Below are 18,616 nucleotides of genomic sequence, written 5' to 3' on the forward strand. Positions count from 1 at the left end.
TAGGAAACTACAGTCCGTCGGAATAATTCGACCGGGAATTCCGAGGAAAACTGTGTTCCTCGGAAAAAAAACCGATGAATTCCGAGGAAATTACAGCCGTTGGAGAGCCGTGGGGGATTTATGGGATTTTACAAAATTCCGAGGAAATTCGACGAACTAGTTTTGTCCGTCGGAATTCCGTCGGAATTTCCTCGGTATGTCGGCAGGATTTAAACTATAAATACAAGCACTCCTTCCTCTTCATTCACTTCATATCTTCATCATCCCTCTTACTCTATTTACACACGAATTTGATTCATAAAAAATATGTCTTCTTCAAATTATTTTCGTTCTTGGATCGATCGACCTCATTGGATCCGAACACGAGATTGCTTACGGAAGAATACCAACGAGGTATAACTGAATTCATGGGGTTAGTTCACCGACAACCGGAAGCAAAAACAGGTATGTTAAGATGTCCTTGCTCTAATTGTAAAAATAGAAGGTTATTAAAGAGTGGGATGTTTGGACTCATCTATATTTGAGTGGGTTTACACGAAGTTACAAAATTGGTATCATCATGGGGAAACTGATTATGAAACATGGTAGTACTAGTGAACCTCAGCCAGCGGTTAGATTAGAAGAACCAATTAGAACGGATGTAGATTATGGTGTAGGTACTGAGCAGATGGTAAATGATCATTTTAGAGGGGAAGATTTACCCAATGCAGAAGCTAGGAGATTTTATGATATGTTGGATGTTGGAAAGCAACCATTGTACGAAGGTTGCAGAGATGGTCATTCAGCTTTATCATCTGCTCAAGATTGATGGGCATTAAAACATATTATAATTTGGCTGAAGACTGTGTGGATGCGATTGCTGATTTTGTAAAAGGTATTCTACCCGAGGATAATGTAGCTCCTGGTTCATACTACGAGGTTCAGAAACTCGTAGCTGGTCTTGGTTTATCGTATCAGGTAATAGATGTATGCAGCGACAACTGCATGATGTATTGGAGGGCGGATGAACAGCGTGTTACATGCAAATTTTGTGGAAAGCCTCGTTATAAAGATACGAGTGGAAGAGTTCCAGTGCCATATAAAAGGATGTGGTATTTACCTTTGACGGAAAGGTTGCAGAGGTTGTATCTGTCTGAACGCACAGCGCAACCAATGAGATGGCATGCGGAGCACTCAACAGATGGTGAGATCAGACATCCTTCAGATACAAAAGCGTGGAAGCATTTCCAATCAAAGTATCCCGACTTTGCGTATGAGAGAAGAAATGTCTACCTTGGATTATGTACTGATGGTTTCAGTCCGTTTGGCAAGAGTGGAAGACAGTATTCTCTATGGCCCGTCATTCTTACACCATACAACCTCCCCCCAAACTTTTGCTTGCGACGAGAGTTTTTGTTTCTCTCGATTCTCGTTCCCGGACCAGAGCATCCTAAGAGATCACTTGATGTGTTTCTTCAGCCACTAATATATGAGTTGCAACAACTATGGGCTCAAGGTGCTGAAACATACGATGTTTCGTGTAAAGAAAACTTTTAAATGCGGGCAGTACTAATGTGGACAATAAGTGATTTTCCAGCATATGGTATGTTGTCAGGATGGACAACGCATGGAAGGCTATCATGTCCATATTGTCAAGATAACACTGATGCTTTCCAACTAAAGCACGGAAGGAAAACGTGTTGGTTTGACTGTCACAGGAGATTCCTACCACCTGATCATCCATATCGTAGGAGTAGGAATTTCTTTACGAAGAACAAGAGGGTGTTTGACAGTCCACCTCTGGAAATTTGTGGGAAAGATTTGAAGATACAACTAAGAGATTTTGGTGCAGAAAGGACGCCAGAAGTCGGTGGACATGAGCGTTTTCCGGTAGATGCTGTTGGAGAACTACATAACTGGCACAAAAAAGTATTTTCTGGGATCTGCCATACTGGGAGGATCATCTGCTAAGGCATAATTTAGATGTCATGCATATTGAGAAGAACTTTTTTGACAATCTCATGAACACGATCCTTAATGTTCAAGGTAAAACAAAGGATAATTTGAAGTCAAGACTGGATTTAGTCGATATATGTGCTCGTTCAGAACTTCATGTTGATGAGAATGGTAGGGCTCCTTTTCCCATATACCGACTTGATGCAGCGGGAAAAGATGCGTTCTTTGATTGGATTTCAAACGATGTGGAATTTCCAGACGGTTACGCATCAAATTTGCGTAACTGTATCGACAGAAAGGAAGGAAAGTTTACTGGCTTGAAAAGCCACGATTGCCATGTAATGATGCAGCGCCTCCTTCCGTTCGCCTTCAATGAACTATTACCACGAAATGTTCATGAAGCAATTGCAGGGATAAGTGGTTTCTTCCGCGATTTATGCACGAGATCAGTGACTCTTGAAGGTATTGAAAATTTGAAGACTAACATAGCCGTGATTCAGTGCAACCTTGAGAAGATATTTCCTCCCTCATTTTTTGATGTTATGGAGCATCTTGTTATTCACCTGGCAAGAGAATTGGAACTTGGTGGTCCTGTGCAGTATAGATGGATGTATCTGTATGAGCGGTATATGTTCCATTTGAAGAAGATGGTGAAAAATTTAAGTAGGGTGGAAGGTTCTATAGTCGCACAGATGATCAATGAAGAAACTTCAAACTTTGCCAAGTACTACTTTCCAGCAGAAGTTCAGACCAAAAACAGAAGACCTGCTCGGCATGATGATAGAGGCGAACGGGCAACATATCATGTTACGGTTCCAGACATTTTCACAGACGTTAGACGACTTAGCGGAAAACCAAAGGACCGTCGACTTACTGAGCAGGAGCGCAGTCATTTGCAAACATATTTGCTCACCAACTGCGAAGACGTTCTTCAATATGAGAGGTAAATAAATGAGCTTACAAATTTTTATTTTAACAAGTTGAAATTTAAATCTTAATTAATTACATTATTGTCATCATATACAGGATTTTCATGGCAGAAAAGCGGTTCGAGTATAGATACGCCACAGAGGACGAACTAGAAGAAATGAAGCAGAGAGAATTTACTGGATGGATGTTTACTTATGTGAGTGCTTTAAACAAATTAAAATATATTTTATCACATATTTATACTAATTCACATTTATTGATATAATATATATATATGTGCTATTAATAGGTGTCTGCTGGTTTGGCCAGAGGTGAAACATTTGACGATTGGATACGTGAGATGGTCGTTGGACCAAACTTTGTTGTGAAGTCATATCCGAGATTTTGTACTCGAGGATATGCATTCACAACTCAGAAGAGGAGACGTTCGAGTACGACTTATGATGCTGGCGTTTGTTCTGCATCAGGAGATGATGTATACTACGGACACATTCATGAGATTTTGGAAATCAAGTATTTGGGCATGGTTGGATTGCGCTGTACTGTTTTCTATTGTGATTGGCACGACAACACCCCAGATCGAGGTGTGAGAACAGATGCATTTGGTGTTACATCAGTAAATTCGAGGCGAAAGCTGCAATATTATGATCCTTTCATTCTTGCTTCCCAGGCCGATCAGGTAATTAAATGTTAATTATTCAGAATGATTCATCATCATGTGTATTAATTTATAATTTTTCTAAATGTTACAGGTTTGTTATATCAAGTACCCCCGGGTAAGGAACAGAGATGATCCATGGGTTACTGTTAGAAGACTCAACCCGAGAGGCCGAGTTCAGGGAAGTTCTGAGCTGGAAGACCCACTACAACCAAGCACATCCGGCAACTGTAGTGCAGCAGAAGATTTAGCTGGAGTTGGCCTTGTAGTCGATTTAACCGACTTTGGAGAGGAAGGCGTCGTTCACGTAGAGGATGAACCAGTGATTGGAGAGTTTCACCAAGATCCAGATTCAGATTCATCTGGTGATGATGACTCGGAAACAGACTACCATTGAACTTATTTTTTTTTTTTTAAGAAATACCGAGGAAATTCCGAGGAACACTTGATATAACCTCTTTCCTCGGATAATAGTTATTTGGTTTATCTAGCAAGGCAAAGCTGAATACGAATTAAAAGCTACACAAAACACAACCAAATAAAACAAAGAAACCATGTAAAAGAAATACGAACTCATAATTAAGAAACCTAAAAAAAAACTCAGTTCAAAATTAACAGAAAATAAGACCATAAAACGTTAGAATAGAAAAGAAAATAAAATAGCCGGTGATAGCTCCTACTCCTCGTCTCCTGCTCCAGATGTTCCTGCATCGTTGGGTTCTAAGGTTAAATAGGAGGGGATGAGAGTTCTAAGGTTTAGATCCAAAAAGGTCGGGTTTTGCCTTATAATTCTGTTTTCCGAACACGCATCGATCGATGCATTTTTGTTCTATAACGCATCGATCGATCACAATCTTACGGCCCGGTCCATCTTAGTAATCGATCGATTTGTTTTTGTTCAAAAACGCATCGATCGATGCGTTTTTAAAAAAACATACAAGATTTTCCGAGGGCATTCCGAGGAACAATTCAGATTCTCGATCGATCGATGGAATACTCTCATCGATCGATCACAATCTTACGGCCCGGTCCATCTTAGTAATCGATCGATTTGTTTTTGTTCAAAAACGCATCGATCGATGCGTTTTTAAAAAAACATACAAGATTTTCCGAGTGCATTCCGAGGAACAATTCAGATTCTCGATCGATCGATGGGATACTCTCATCGATCGATCACAATCTTACGGGCCGGTCCATCTTAGTAATCGATCGATTTGTTTTTGTTCAAAAACGCATCGATCGATGCGTTTTTAAAAAAACATACAAGATTTTCCGAGGGCATTCCGAGGAACAATTCAGATTCTCGATCGATCGATGGGATACTCTCATCGATCGATCACAGTCTTACGGGCCGGTCCATCTTAGTAATCGATCGATTTGTTTTTGTTCAAAAACGCATCGATCGATGCGTTTTTTTTAAAAAAATTACGTTTTGAAACCCCAAACACTAGTTCGTCGGAATTTCCTCGGAATATTCCGAGGAAATTCCGAGGAAGAAGAGGTTTTCCTCGGAGTTCCCTCGGAATAATCCGAGGAAATTCCGAGGAAATAGGGTTTTTAAACTGAAAACAACGTTTTGCCATTTGAATAACACCTATATAACCCTTATTAAGTGTCTTACGTTCATTATGAAGTCAAAAATTTGTTCCTTACCGTATAATTAACACTTTTCCGATTGTATGAACGAAATCTCGCAACATAAGAGAAACACTTATACCTTTTAATGAACGGTAAAGGGAATACTTTCAATTAGTTTTGAAATTTGTTATTTCATGGTTTATGCTCATGCATACAAAGAATCCTCAATGGTATGCATTACAATTGTATAAGAAATGAAATACGGCAAAAAAAATTGATGTTTTGAAACCCCAAACACTAGTTCCTCGGTATTTCCTCGGAATATTCCGAGGAAATTCCGACGGATATTTTACTATCTGTCGGAATTTCCTCGGAATATTTTCATTTTACCAGGCAAATATTTCGCGAAAATTGAAATTAGAATTCCGACGGAATTCCGACGGATAATGTCCGTCGGACCCTAGGTTTTATAACCACGAGCCCCTTCTTCTTCCCCATTTCTCTCTTCTTCCTCTGCGCGACTCCTCTCTTTCTCTCCGGCGATTTCCCCCTGAAATCCGACGATATCTCCGGCGATCTCCCTCTTCTCTTACACAAATCATGTAAGGACCCTATCCCACTCTCTTAGGTTCTATTTGTTAGGTTTTTGTGTAGTTTTGATAGATTTTTGTTAGGGTGATTGGTTAAGATTGTGATTTGGTTGTATAATAGGTTTAGAATTGTGATTTGGTTGAATAATTTGTTTTGTTGAATTGATTTAGAATTTTTTTATAATTTTTTTATTTTTTGTATTTATAAAATTGATTTTTGTATATAAAATCGATTTTTGTATTTTACAAAACGATTTTTCTATATAAATTCGATTTTTTGGATTTTACAAAAAAAAATTTCTATATAAATTCGATTTTTTGGATTTTACAAAAAAAAATTTCTATATAAATTCGATTTTTTGGATTTTACAAAACATTTTAAATATCTATAAAACTTTTTTTGTCATTAAATACTATTATTTGGGATTTAAAAATATTTTTCATATATATAAATCTTTTTCTGTGATTAAATTATTTGGGATTTTTTTTTAATAAAAAAAATTAATTTATATATTTCTGTATTTATTAAATATATTTTTTTAATTTACAGGTCTCATGATGATCAGACCCGGCCTCGACAGCGTCGTGGTCGTGGTGGTACGGGGAGCCAGTCTCGGGATTCCAGCCATTTTCAGGATTCCCCTTCGCCCCACAGCTCCAACCATACATCTTCCTCTGCTACACCCGCTCATGCTCCTCTCGCTCCCGCTGCTGCATCCGCTCCTGTTCCTCCGGGTCCTCCGGGAGTGATGAGGGTTGCGGAGTTGGTTCAACAGCCCGGTCGTGACCATCTTCCGTATCTCACTCCATATCCACATGGACGGGGTCAAACATGGTAATTAAACATTTTTTTTTCTTTAAATTTGGATTCATTATTAACCGTTTGTTCTTTTAATAAGGTTCAACCGATCCGGGAACGGGATCAGCGCATGGATCAACCGTATGATGTACTCGGCCCTCGACAGTGGACATCCGACTTTCACTCACTTCCCAACCGACAAGCAGGTTCTGTGGTTTCGTCAGTTTGCGGTAAGTATTCTAATTTTTTACTTATATTTTTAATCTTTAATATAAATTTTCTACTAATTGTGTTTTTTTTTCAGCAAGAGTTCAACTGGAATTCCGATGAGACGCTCTTTATCTATCACCACTTCGTCCATAAAGTAATGGACAACTATGGGAAGCAGATCCACGAGTGGAAGAAGAAGTGGGAAATCAATAAGGTTCGATTTAATTTATTAAACAATTTTTTTATTTATTAAACTATTTTTTAATTTATTAAACTTTTTCTTTTTTTTTAATTAAAAGGTCCCAAAGTCGATGAACGACACGGTCTGGAAGGAGTTGTGTGCGCATTGGGATAAGGAGGAGACGAAAGAAACTTCTTCCACCAACTCCACCAACCGCAGGAGCGACCGTAAAGGGAAGGGCATCTACAAGCATAACTTGGGTGCTCAATCTATTGTCACTCTCGGAGATCGCATGGTAAGTTCAACCGCTTTGTCTTCAATTATTTGAGTTTCAGAATTTAAATTTATTGTGCATTTCTTCTAATTTCTAATGTTTCTTTAATTTTATGTTTTTTTCAAGGCGGAAGAAAATGATGGCGAGCCGGTTGATGATCTCGCCCTAATGAGGAGGGCGTATACCAACAAGAAGACCGGCCAGATTGATGACGGTCTTGTGAGGGACGTGGTCGACCTGGTCCAAACTCAGGTGGTAGACGAAGTGTCTCAGCTTCAAACCGAGGATGACGCTTCGACGGCTTCGACCAACTTGTCCCGGTTTCGAATCAACGAAATCGTTGAATCCGTAAGTTCTTTTTTTTTAAAGTTCAATTCATTTATTTCTTGGTTTAAATTTCTAAATTTGGCTTTTTTCTATTCAATCGGTTCCAAAGAAGAAGGGACGTTTGGTCGGTTTGGGTCGTCGCACCCGGTCGGTTCCTCCTTCTTCTGCACCACCGTCCTTTGTTGATCCAGAAGTACTTACGGCTCAGTTGAAGGACAAAGATGATCGTATATCTTTGTTGGAGACCCAGATGGCGGCTCAACAGGCGGGCTATGAGGCACAGAGGAGGCTGAACCAGCAAATGATGGAGATGATGCAGAGGATGTACCCGAACGAGGTGTTCCCAGACGTGCCAGACCCGTAGTTTTTTTTTTCCCCAATCTCGGAATGTTTTATTTTTATTTGTGAAACTTTGAATATTAATTAATATGATTTCAATTTTACTTTTAATTTCATATTTTCGAATTTAAATTTCAGAAATTTTATTTTTTCAAAAAAATTAATATTTTTTACATTCCGAGGAAATTAATTATATTTTTCACTAGATCGATCGATGTGTTTTTGAACAAAAACGCATCGATCGATCCGTTTTTTTTTTTAAATATAGCGAGGGACATTTCCCTCGGAATTTTCCGAGGGACAACTCCCTCGGAAAATTCCGAGGAACGGATCCCTCGGAATATACCGAGGGAACAGTTCCTCGGAATAAACCGAGGAAAAAGTCCGTCGGTATACTCCTATCGATCGATGTATATATGTCCAAACACGCATCGATCGATGAACTTCCGAGGAATTATCCCGACGAAGTTCTCCCTCGGTATATTCCGAGGACTTTTCCGACAAATAAGGGATCCTCGGAATTTCCTCGGAAATTTATTTCCTCGGAATTCCGTTGGAAAATTCCGAGGGATTTCCGAGGAAAAAAGAAATTCCGAGGAATTATTTCCGACGACGTGTTTCGTCGGAATTTCGTCGGAATAACGATATTCCGACGAAATTCCGACGATTTTTTCCCTCAGAATCCTTGATGTTTTCTTGTAGTGCATCCTTCAGGTGGTGAACTGCTAAATCCCGGCGATATTCCGGTGGGCACCTGGCTGAGAGGAAATTCTTCTCCAATCTCCTCCTCCAGTTGTCTGCGGCAATTGGGTCAGCTCCCCCGCTAAACAGTTCCATTTGCATACTTTTCAGTTGCTTCATCATGTCCCAGTAGGATGGCACGGCTGGTTGATTCCCCACTGGTACAGCCACGGGTGGTGCGAGCCCTTCTCCGGCGGCTGCACCGTTACCAGGAAGCCTACCCCCGTAAGCTTCTCGGTACCGTCGTAGTTCCTCCATGGCCGCAGCATCCATGGCGGCCTAGTCTTGGCCCGGTGCCTTGCCGTTCTCTTGGTTCAGTTCCACGTTATCCCCGGCTTGACTCTCGGTCTCATCGGTGGCCTGTGATGCGGCCCGTGCAGCACGTCTCGTGGCCCTCTGGGCCGTCGTGGTGGGTTGAGCTTGTCGGGCGTTTCTGGGAGGCATCCTGTCATAATGGTAATAGTTAGATAACTAGAATGCAGGTAGTGACTTAATACCTAGTCGAGAAGGGCATGGGTCAGCCGGAGGAGTGCGATGGAAATAAACATAAAAGTTCCCCCCCCCCCCTTTTTTTGAAATTCTTTCCGCCAGCACCCATCCGGATAGGACCGGATAGGTTTAACCTGGCTCTGATACCAATTGTAACACCCATCTCTTATTACCACACTCGGGTATTTTGAGAACCAGCTTAAGGGCACACATGTCTAACTACCGACATATCCGTATGCCCTCTCATTGGTCCTTAACTAGATAAATAGAGTAACAACGTAACAAGGTTCATCAAATCCTTTTATTCCTCAAAATCTTGCAAAATGTATTCGACTCAAATCTTAAAGAAATGGTTCTTGAGAAAACAACTGAAACAATAAATAAATTCAAACTCCCAAACACCCCTGGCTGGCACCACTCCGTGCCTACTCCTGCGCCTCCTTGTCCGTACCTGAAAGGAGAGGGTGAGTATTTGGGAATACTCAGTGAGGACGGGTTCCAGGAACCCGTTAACTCATATCAAACACAAATAATTCAGCAAGCATCAGTTGCAAGCTAATAGGAACTAGCAAGCAACATTCACAAACACCTAGACTTAGGACCTACACAGCTCAAGCGGTTCCCTCCACCCCTTTTCTTGTTGCTTCCCTGTGAAGTCGCCTGCCCTGGTAGGCCCAACACCCGGTTCCTAGGGTGTGGACCGCCTTTGCAATGTATTACGACCCCTTCCCGCCAAGACTCGGCGTGACTCAATCTTACTGGCCCCTTTATTCTTAATCTGCCATTTTTACTGATGCTATGGCCCCGCATCTCCGCCATTTTTGAACGCTACGGCCGCCGCGTTTCTTTCCCCATCTTTCCCAATGGCTCTTATCTCAATCATTATCTTTTTCCCTAGTTCCACTAGGTTCTTTCATCAATCAATCACGACATGAAGTCTCATTCAATCATTCTTTTTAATCAAGTCATTATCACATTCAATCAACCCTAGTTCATACTAGTTACTTCCTAATACTATACTAGATTAGGAATCTTGATAAGAGTTCACAGACGGGTCCTCGCCTTAGTTCTTGGTGATTGCAGATCTGGTTCTAAGACGTGAAGGAGAGAGGGTCCTCCTCCGGATCTTACAGATCTGATCGGAGATGGTTACACGAGACGGAGTCGAGAAGGTGACGGCTCGGCACCTTGGATCGGCGGCTCGGGCTTCGCGGGTGGCGATCGGCGGCGGCGCTTCCTCGGCGGTTCGACGGCGGTGGCGCGAGACGGGAGGAGGTCAGCGGCAGGTCTAGTTCACAGGGCTTCGCTGTGTGTGGGTGTTGTGGCTCAGCTGCAGAGAGGCTCCTCCTTTTATAGGAAATGGGATTAGGGCTACTTAGGGTTTCCTTTTGTTGGACCTTTTGCACTTGAGCCTGGGCCGGGGTGTTACACAAAGAAACTCAGCGGTTTAAGTAACAGCGGGACAACGCATTCCAAGAACCATCTCATGCGTTGTCTCGAAAGAACCAATCACTACATGTCTCAGCTGCTAACTCCCAAGAGAAAGAAGAAGGAGAATCCAGCAACAGTTGCTACTATCAGTCTCAATGAGGGTCAGCCAAAGACGGTTACATTAGGCCTAAGTTTGATCAGGAGCAACATAGTGACGAGATTGTTGCTGCGTATGATTATATTGCATGGTTTTCCGCTACCTATGGTTGATCATGTTGCCTTCAAAGTGTTTTCAAGGAATCTTCAGCCATATGAACTTGTAGCTTATAGAACCATTAAGGAGACATGTATGAAGATTTACATTAAAGAGAAGAAGAGGGTGTCACATGCTTTGAGTAATTTATAGGGTAAGATCAACCTTTCCGTGGAGATGTGGTCATCCCGGGACAATGCTAACTACATGTGTTTGGCCTCTCACCATATCGATGAGGAGTGGAGGCTACAGAGGAATGTTGTCAACTTTATCACCTTGGATCCTTCTCGTATGGATGATATGCTCTTGGAAGTAATCATCAGGTGTTTTTAGGAGTGGAGTCTTTAATGCACATGCTTTATATTTGGAGTTTTTAGTTTAAATTGTCGTTATGCGTTCATTAATCAAATATTAGACATTGTTGCTCTGTTTTTAGGTACTATGCATCACCTTGGATCAATCTCCAGAGCAGGAAAACTACTCTAAACCTGTACTTTAGGTTGACAATACATATATCTTAGTGTGACTTTTCATTTCATGTAGACAATACATATATCTTTTGATTTTTTTCTTGATCAGAGCGACGAATCCATAACTTATTGTTTGGTTTTAACCTAATGCTTGCAGTTTTATAAATAATTTTCTACTTGCTATCACAATTAAAGTAGAAAAAATATTTAAAATAATAATGTTTTCATGATTTTTTTATATTTTAAATATTTTTTTAAAAATGTGAAATATACTTATGATATCTAAAAAAGTAAAATTTAATGTTACGATTGCAAAGGCTCATCAAAATTTAAGATGTTTATATATTTTAAATTCATTTATTTACCCGTCTATAGGGCGGATTGTCCCCTAGTAAGTATATACCGTTAACTGCAAAATTTAGTACTACTTGTCAACCGCAAATCATTACTGTTGAATGTCTTTAATTAGTCCGTTGAATGTCTTTAATTAGTCTCATTCATGAAGAGACGAACATTAAATTCATTATCATTCCTATAAAATAACAATGATTTATAAAATAACATGATTTAAAAAGAACAATTTTTTATTTTCATTCTTTTTCGTTCATTTTAGAGAATTATAAAATAAAATTGTTGTTTACCAAATTTGAAAAAAAAGAACAATCATTCATTTTTATTTATTTTTATTTTTAGGATGGCTACCAGTTAGATCTTTAGACTAATTCATTAGACTTAAACGATAAATTGATAATTTAAGACCTTTTAGGCTATAGCTTCCTCGGGTTTGTAAACTATAGCTTCCTCATGTTTGTAAACTGTAAACGTAAATCATTTGCATTTACAATATTCAAGACAAAACAAACCCAATGTGGTATTACAAGTCGCTTCATTCGAAACTTTTTACATTCAGAAAAAAAAAAAAAGAAACACAAAGAAGAAAGCCAATGTAATTGCACCGTGTAGAAGAAGTATATATTATTATGTACACTTTCCTTTGGCAAATCATTTACACAAACGATCCATCATATATTCACAGAGGAACAGGCTTCATATTACGGATTCTCATATACGTCAAAAACTGTGAAGGCAATTCTGCAAGAAGCGCTTGTACTACAGAGACCTGTCCATCTGCAAAGGAACAACACAAACTCATTAACACCCCCACCAACTCAAAGGAACTAACTAAGCCTTTGTCATACGGTTCTTGTGGGTTAAATTCAAGAATCAGAACAAAACTCACGTTGCACGTCTCGTAGTGCTACAAACTGAACGATATCACGTGACGCCACACGCCCGCTCGAGCTCTCCAGTCGTTCACCTCTGTCCGCGTCTAGTATCTACAAGACCACACCAAAACCAAACACACAGTTTACACAAAAATCATATATAGTTGTAAGAATCTTACTATGTCTTCTTCTTCCATAGACTTTTTACCTCCATCTCTTTGAAATCGGCTCCTCCAACTCCTACAATGAGCATTGATAACGGCAAATCCGATGCACTGACTAGTGCATCTTTTGTTTCTTGAAGGTCTGTTATTACACCATCCTGAACACAAGTTTTTTGGTTATAAACAAATGTTTGATTTTGTTCTGATGTTGGTTTATATTTATTTATAATACTCACTGTGATGATTAATAAGACGTAATATCTGCGTGAACCTTGAGCTAGAGACTGGCTGGCTATCATTGCAGCAGAATTTATCACCGGACCAAAAAGGGTAGGCCCTGCTAGAGAGACGTTGAAGAGCGCACTTGTGTATGAAGTCATGATTCCTTGAATCCCATCCACCTGAGAGATAGAAAGAAAATAATTAGATTTGTGAATACAAAAACATAAAAAATTCTAATAATATTTGATAAACGAGTTGAGTTTTGGTTTTACCTCAGAGTATGAACTGCTTCCATTGAGGTTAAAGCAATGTGAAACTGGAGAGTCAATTGGACGAGCTCCAAATCCCCAGGCAGGGAAACGTTTGTCTGAGTCATAAAACTGCAATACTTCTCCAACATCCACTATTGCCTGTTTCAATAATAATAAAAAAAAAAGAATTGGTTCTAGTCAGAGTGACTGCTAGTTAAGAAAAATGAAATAACATGATCAAGTCCTCACTCTCTGGTAAGCATTTAAATGTCCTGAAGGATCAATGTAGTGCAAAGAATCAGGGAGGCGTGGATTTCCATTTGAAGCTGCAAGGACAATAAGAGATATTTATATTAGTGTCCAAGAAGCTTAGTTTTTAATGATTATCTGCAGTGGTGGTGTAAGACCTTATTACCTGTGAAATCGACTGCTACCATGAAGCTTAGTTCAAACCCAGAGGCCAAGTATTCCAGGAATGTGTGCTGGACAGTCTCTGTAAACTTGTCCACAAAAAGCTGGCTCTTTAATACCTTTAAAAATAAGGAGAAATGTTATCAGATAAACTTGCATGAAAAATGCATTTAGCATGTTTTGGACCTTCATACCTTGCTTTGTCCAGCACCAGTAGTAGGCAAAGATAAGTTGATTCCTTGGCCAGTCAAATGAAGTTTCTCCAAGTCTGAAAGCGATTTTTGAACTTTTCTGGCCACCCAAAATAAACGAGTACTTATGTCAGTTAACAGATAAGAGTTACTCCGAAAAAGAAATAGTCTGAGCTCTAATCTTTACCCGATGAGACTGTGTTTTCCATTGGAATTAAAGTCTGAGCATTCTATTATCAGTGGGCTGTCCTGCAAGATTATAGGGAGAAAATTTGAGACATCTTATCTCAGACAGAGAAATAGACTTTCTATTACATATTCATGGATATAAGATTATTCTGATATACCTTACTCCCGGCTTGTTGAACACTTAGAAAGAGTGGTTTCCAGATAGGGTTAAGATTGTTCTTCAGGACTTCAGTTTTAGACACTGGGATTGGAGTTCCTTGCTCCACAATCTTTGATACCACCAAAAACGGATCCTAAACATGAGCAATAAAAATGTAATAAACGAGTTATATTTTATTTTATGTCTAAACTGTGTTATTTTAGGTAAAAAAAGGCTTAGGAGGAGAATGAATCCACAAACTCTTACACTTTTTGAGAAAAGATCTTTAGATTCCAAACTCGAACATCTGAATACAATCTCCGTCGTAATCTTAGAAGCAAGGGACTCCTCAGCATGGATAATAAGCTTCCCATGGTGATGCTGAGTCTGTGCAGCAACGCCTTCTTTACGCTTTAGCTCTAATGTAATCGTCTTAGTTGATTTTGTGATTATCTGCGTGGTTAAATAAGTAAATATTTAAAGTCCAACACATGCCAAAACTCAGGTCTATCAGACAAGTAAAAGGATAGCATTTAAATTAAAGCACTAGTTGATACCTCAGACAATACACATGTTGCCTCACCAAGAAATTGCTGTTGGTCAAGCTTAAGCATCTGAAAAGTAAATCTTCATCAGTAATGAATGAATGTTGAGACACAAGCATGTGGGTGGTGGTTGTGGTACCCACATTTTAAAGAGACAAAAAAGACTCATCAGGAAAATGGAGGAGACATAACAAGATGAGGTAGAATTAGTTACCTCCTCTTTTGAATTTTGATACTGAGTGTCAACATCATACACACGAAACCTGTGTAACAAACAAACAAACCAACAGAAGGTGTCAAACTACTTTGATCAAGTAAAGGTTTTTTTTTTCTTTTTAAATCTCTCTCAGCCACATATTTTGTTTAGAAGCAATCTTACAAGAATGTCTGGACAGTCTCGAAATGATAAGCGAGTGTAAATTTCTTAATCCATTTAGGAGCTAAGGAGTTCAAAACAACTTCGCTGCGGTACACTTCCGAAAGTGTCTCATCTTTTTCCTTTCTATAGACAACCACCATAGGATCACTCTGCAATAAAGAAAATTAATATAAATGTGATGCCATGGCAAATACTAAAATAGCTCCATCACTGATAAGACCTTTGGTTAAGATATCAAATGACATAGCTTTGAGGCCATTGCATAGATACACTGCCTTCAGGCAAAAACATCAAATTAAACAAAACTAGAGGAGCCATTACAACGAATTACCTTGGAAAGCACGTCACGGTCTCGCAAATTGGAAGCACAAAACGATAGCTGCAAGAACAAAAGACAAGACATTAACAATTATGAAACCCTCAGATAGAAACAGAACGATGAGATAAAATGATGTAAAGAGGGAACCTCGATATGAGAGAAGAGACCGTTGAAACCTCGAGACTTGAGATAGTAATCAACGGCGTCGTTCGTAGTGCCGCGAGCAGAGGAGATAGCAGCAGTTCCACCAACGCCAGCTATAGCCCCAGCTCCAGAGGAAACATCGGAGCAGCAGTTTCCCATAGAAACGGTTTGGATGAACAACACACAGACAACAGCTACACCTGTTTTTTTTTTTTTTTTCACAAAGAAGGAAGACAGAAATATTCAGACGCAGTAAAATGGGACCCCACTTATGCCAACGCGGCCTTTTATTTCGAATGACTGGCTCCCTCGTCTTCCCCTTTTAATACTTCTGTTTACACGAAACATCCTAGAAACTTTCAGCTACTTTCTCAGAAACTCTCTTTCTCATAAAGAGTCTTAGTCAATTGTCAAAAAAAAAAAAAACTTATTAACGTGTTTATTAATTTTAATCAAACGTCAAGTTTGAGTTACTAAAAGAAAAGATTAGTTTAGAGGATTCAGCTTTTGTTTATTTTTGATTAAGGGGTCATCATTAACATTTTTTATTTACCAGTCTTGGTGCTTTTATAAATTCAAGGTGCCAATGTCATGGCACATGCTAATTGGTTTGATCACAACATAATTTTATTCTGGGGAAATATGATAGCTCAATACTAGTTGATCTATATGATCTACCTTCCATTTTTTAGCAATATAATACTATTGCAAACATTCGTTGTCTGTTTACACCAATCGAATCATTATTTATTATGACACATCATAGGCTTGTGGTCAATAAACGATATTTCCTGAATAAGTGTAACTTTGACACTTTTAACATAGACTAAGAAAGTAGCGGAAATATATGTAAGTTGCTATTAACTACATCTTTTTAATCAATAGTATTTGAGATAAATAAAATTATTTATAAAATCAATGCAGTTTGTCATTAATTTTCAGCTGAAAATAACTATAATTTGCATTGGAATTGTAAAATGACACTTATTATGAAACAGAGAGAGTACTAAGTAGAACCGTTGATTTCCATCTAAAGTACATAATTAAGAAAACTATAATAGGCATTTTTCTTGACATTATTGGGTCAAGAAATTTTTTCAGTGTAATATCTATATTCTTTTCATTTTATGCCAACTGCAATTATCATTCTTCTACTGAATAATTTTGTACAGAAAATTATTATTTCACAGAAACTTTTGAGAAATTTTCAGACTACATTTAAAGCTGTTGCTTTTGAAAAATATTCAGACTAATTGTTTGGTGTAACTTGTAGTAAAAAACACGACAATTGCCATTAAAGTGACGGTAGGAAATAGTTAGGGACTTTCACGTTAGAATATTTTACATATTTGGATAATTACTCTGAAATCTTGGGACTTTTCACGTTATTTCATGACAATTCACCTAGGCAGATTTGAACTTGATTTTTCCCCATTTATGATCTGTGACACAACAGCAACAACAAAAAAGGCAGGACCAGACCCTAAGTACATAGTGTACCTAAGCAAATGTAAATACAATATGGGGAAAGAAAGATAGAGACAGACCTCTGAATCAAAATATTTTTCTTTAATTGGAGAAATAAGTTAGAAAGAAGGAAAATAATTCTTTTTAAAAAAGATAAGAGAAGACAAAGAGGAAAAGCAAGAGAACATGTCATGTGAATTACAATGCAAGTGCTCAGTCATCATATACATAGTGTGGGAGACTTTAAGACCCCCATAGATTAAACTCAAAACCAAAACAAAAAAAAAAACAAAAAAAAAAGCATTTCTTCTACCAACAGGTCTTCGGGTTAATCTTAGAGTCAGTAAGCATATTCTTAATAACAAATCCAAAATATCAAACATAAAGAAATGGTTTAGGAGAGCTTGTGATAAAAGAGTTTTAATATGTTTTTTTTTATTAATTTGTATCTCAGTCAGAATTGCACTTATGAGTAGGGATTCGAGCACAGAAATTAAAACCTTATATGGATAGCTTTTTTTTTCTAACTTACAGCAAAGGAGCTGGAGACTTTACCTCTTATGTCAGTTTTTCCTTCTTTTCCAGTGAGTTGCACTAGTTTGCGTCCACCACGCACAAGTTTCCCCAGATCCTGCAAAGACGTTTTCAGCATCAAACAGTTTCCCAACTGAATATAAAACCATGTTTTTCAACCGAGTTTGAAGATCCACTACGTACAGGGGCATGTGTTTTAAGATGTTTGATTAGGCTTTGTGGTTGTATCCTATGTCTGATGGTAATAAGACTGATTCACCGCATTCCGATCTGCGGTTGAGGAATATGCCTGGCTTGCAGCATGCCAATCAGTTGTCCGAGGCCAGGAGCCCCCTGATATAGAACCTTGCGTTAAAGCTTGCTGAGTGTATCAATCAGCTTGAGCATGTGATTCTGTTGTGAATCCAACTGTTTGAGCAAGTTCTTGCTTAAAACTTGTGGCCGCCTTTGTAATTCTCTGATAGATAGCAGACTTGAAAGGCAGGATATTTCTTGTCCAAAAGCTTGTGGTTGTATATCCTCCAACTTGCCACCATAAAGAAGTCTCTTCTCAAAGTCATAGAGGAAAAGCTTCATCCCTGGTTTGATTACTCTCAACAATGACTCTTCCTCCTCTTGGTATCCCAAAGACACGGTAACGGTAGCAATCAGGTTTTGTTCTCCCGTTACAGATAAAGATGTAACCAGGCAGCTCTTCATGTTCCTCTTGATCCCATTTTCTGATCCAATGGATGAGTTCCCACAAAGACCATTCCTTTTATACTTAGCACTAGTTTGCACAACATCGGAGAACTCCATCTCCATCTCCATAGCCTCTGCCACTGTATTTCAGAGTACAAGTAAGCTTCCTTTTTGTGACAAAGAGAAGCAAAACAATAACATATATATATATATATATATATAGGAAGACAATACAGGAGGAAGCAACGTAGAAAGAGGCAAGACTGGAACTGAAGTTTTAAAGCTTTAAGCGACTGATGTAAAATCAAATCTAAATGATAAAACCCTAATGTGGGTGCACTGAAAATGACGCGAGAGGAGCATAACATATTCGACTTACCTGAGAAGGTAAATATTCGATTTTGAAGCCCGACGACAGGGATTGGATACGAGGGCAACTGAATTCAGACAGCGATCAGCGCATTTGTCTGCTCTCTTTTTTTAATTCCAGATCATTAATTTCAGGTGTGAATCTGAAATCTGAAATTTGATTCTGCACAAGTTTGTTGT

General features: G+C 38.8%; 1 protein-coding gene across 3 annotated transcripts; it reads right to left on the bottom strand.

Annotated features, from left to right (window-relative positions):
- Nucleotides 1-12,023: 12,023 nt before the first annotated feature.
- LOC125596303 (protein BONZAI 1-like) lies at nt 12,024-18,598 on the bottom strand. Of its 3 annotated transcripts, XM_048771489.1 has the most exons (19): nt 18,447-18,598; nt 17,570-18,207; nt 17,408-17,483; nt 15,389-15,585; nt 15,254-15,301; nt 14,923-15,071; nt 14,758-14,806; nt 14,556-14,612; nt 14,266-14,451; nt 14,018-14,152; nt 13,858-13,919; nt 13,674-13,770; nt 13,484-13,598; nt 13,318-13,394; nt 13,090-13,227; nt 12,832-12,996; nt 12,640-12,753; nt 12,446-12,542; nt 12,024-12,333 (listed from the first exon to the last, which is right to left on the bottom strand). In XM_048771489.1, exons 4-19 carry the CDS (start codon nt 15,542-15,544, stop codon nt 12,236-12,238), a joined length of 1,743 nt encoding a protein of 580 aa, XP_048627446.1. In that variant the 5' UTR covers nt 15,545-15,585; nt 17,408-17,483; nt 17,570-18,207; nt 18,447-18,598; the 3' UTR covers nt 12,024-12,235. The 3 variants fall into 3 exon arrangements, with proteins under 3 accessions (XP_048627446.1, XP_048627445.1, XP_048627444.1); XM_048771488.1 differs by lacking the exons at nt 17,570-18,207; nt 18,447-18,598 and having other exon boundaries at nt 13,484-13,589; nt 17,408-17,504; XM_048771487.1 differs by lacking the exons at nt 17,570-18,207; nt 18,447-18,598 and having other exon boundaries at nt 17,408-17,504.
- Between the last annotated feature and the right edge of the window lie 18 nt (nt 18,599-18,616).

The sequence above is a fragment of the Brassica napus genome, unplaced genomic scaffold (assembly GCF_020379485.1).
Source record: "Brassica napus cultivar Da-Ae unplaced genomic scaffold, Da-Ae ScsIHWf_1175;HRSCAF=1682, whole genome shotgun sequence".
In the NCBI taxonomy this organism is placed as follows: domain Eukaryota; kingdom Viridiplantae; phylum Streptophyta; class Magnoliopsida; order Brassicales; family Brassicaceae; genus Brassica; species Brassica napus.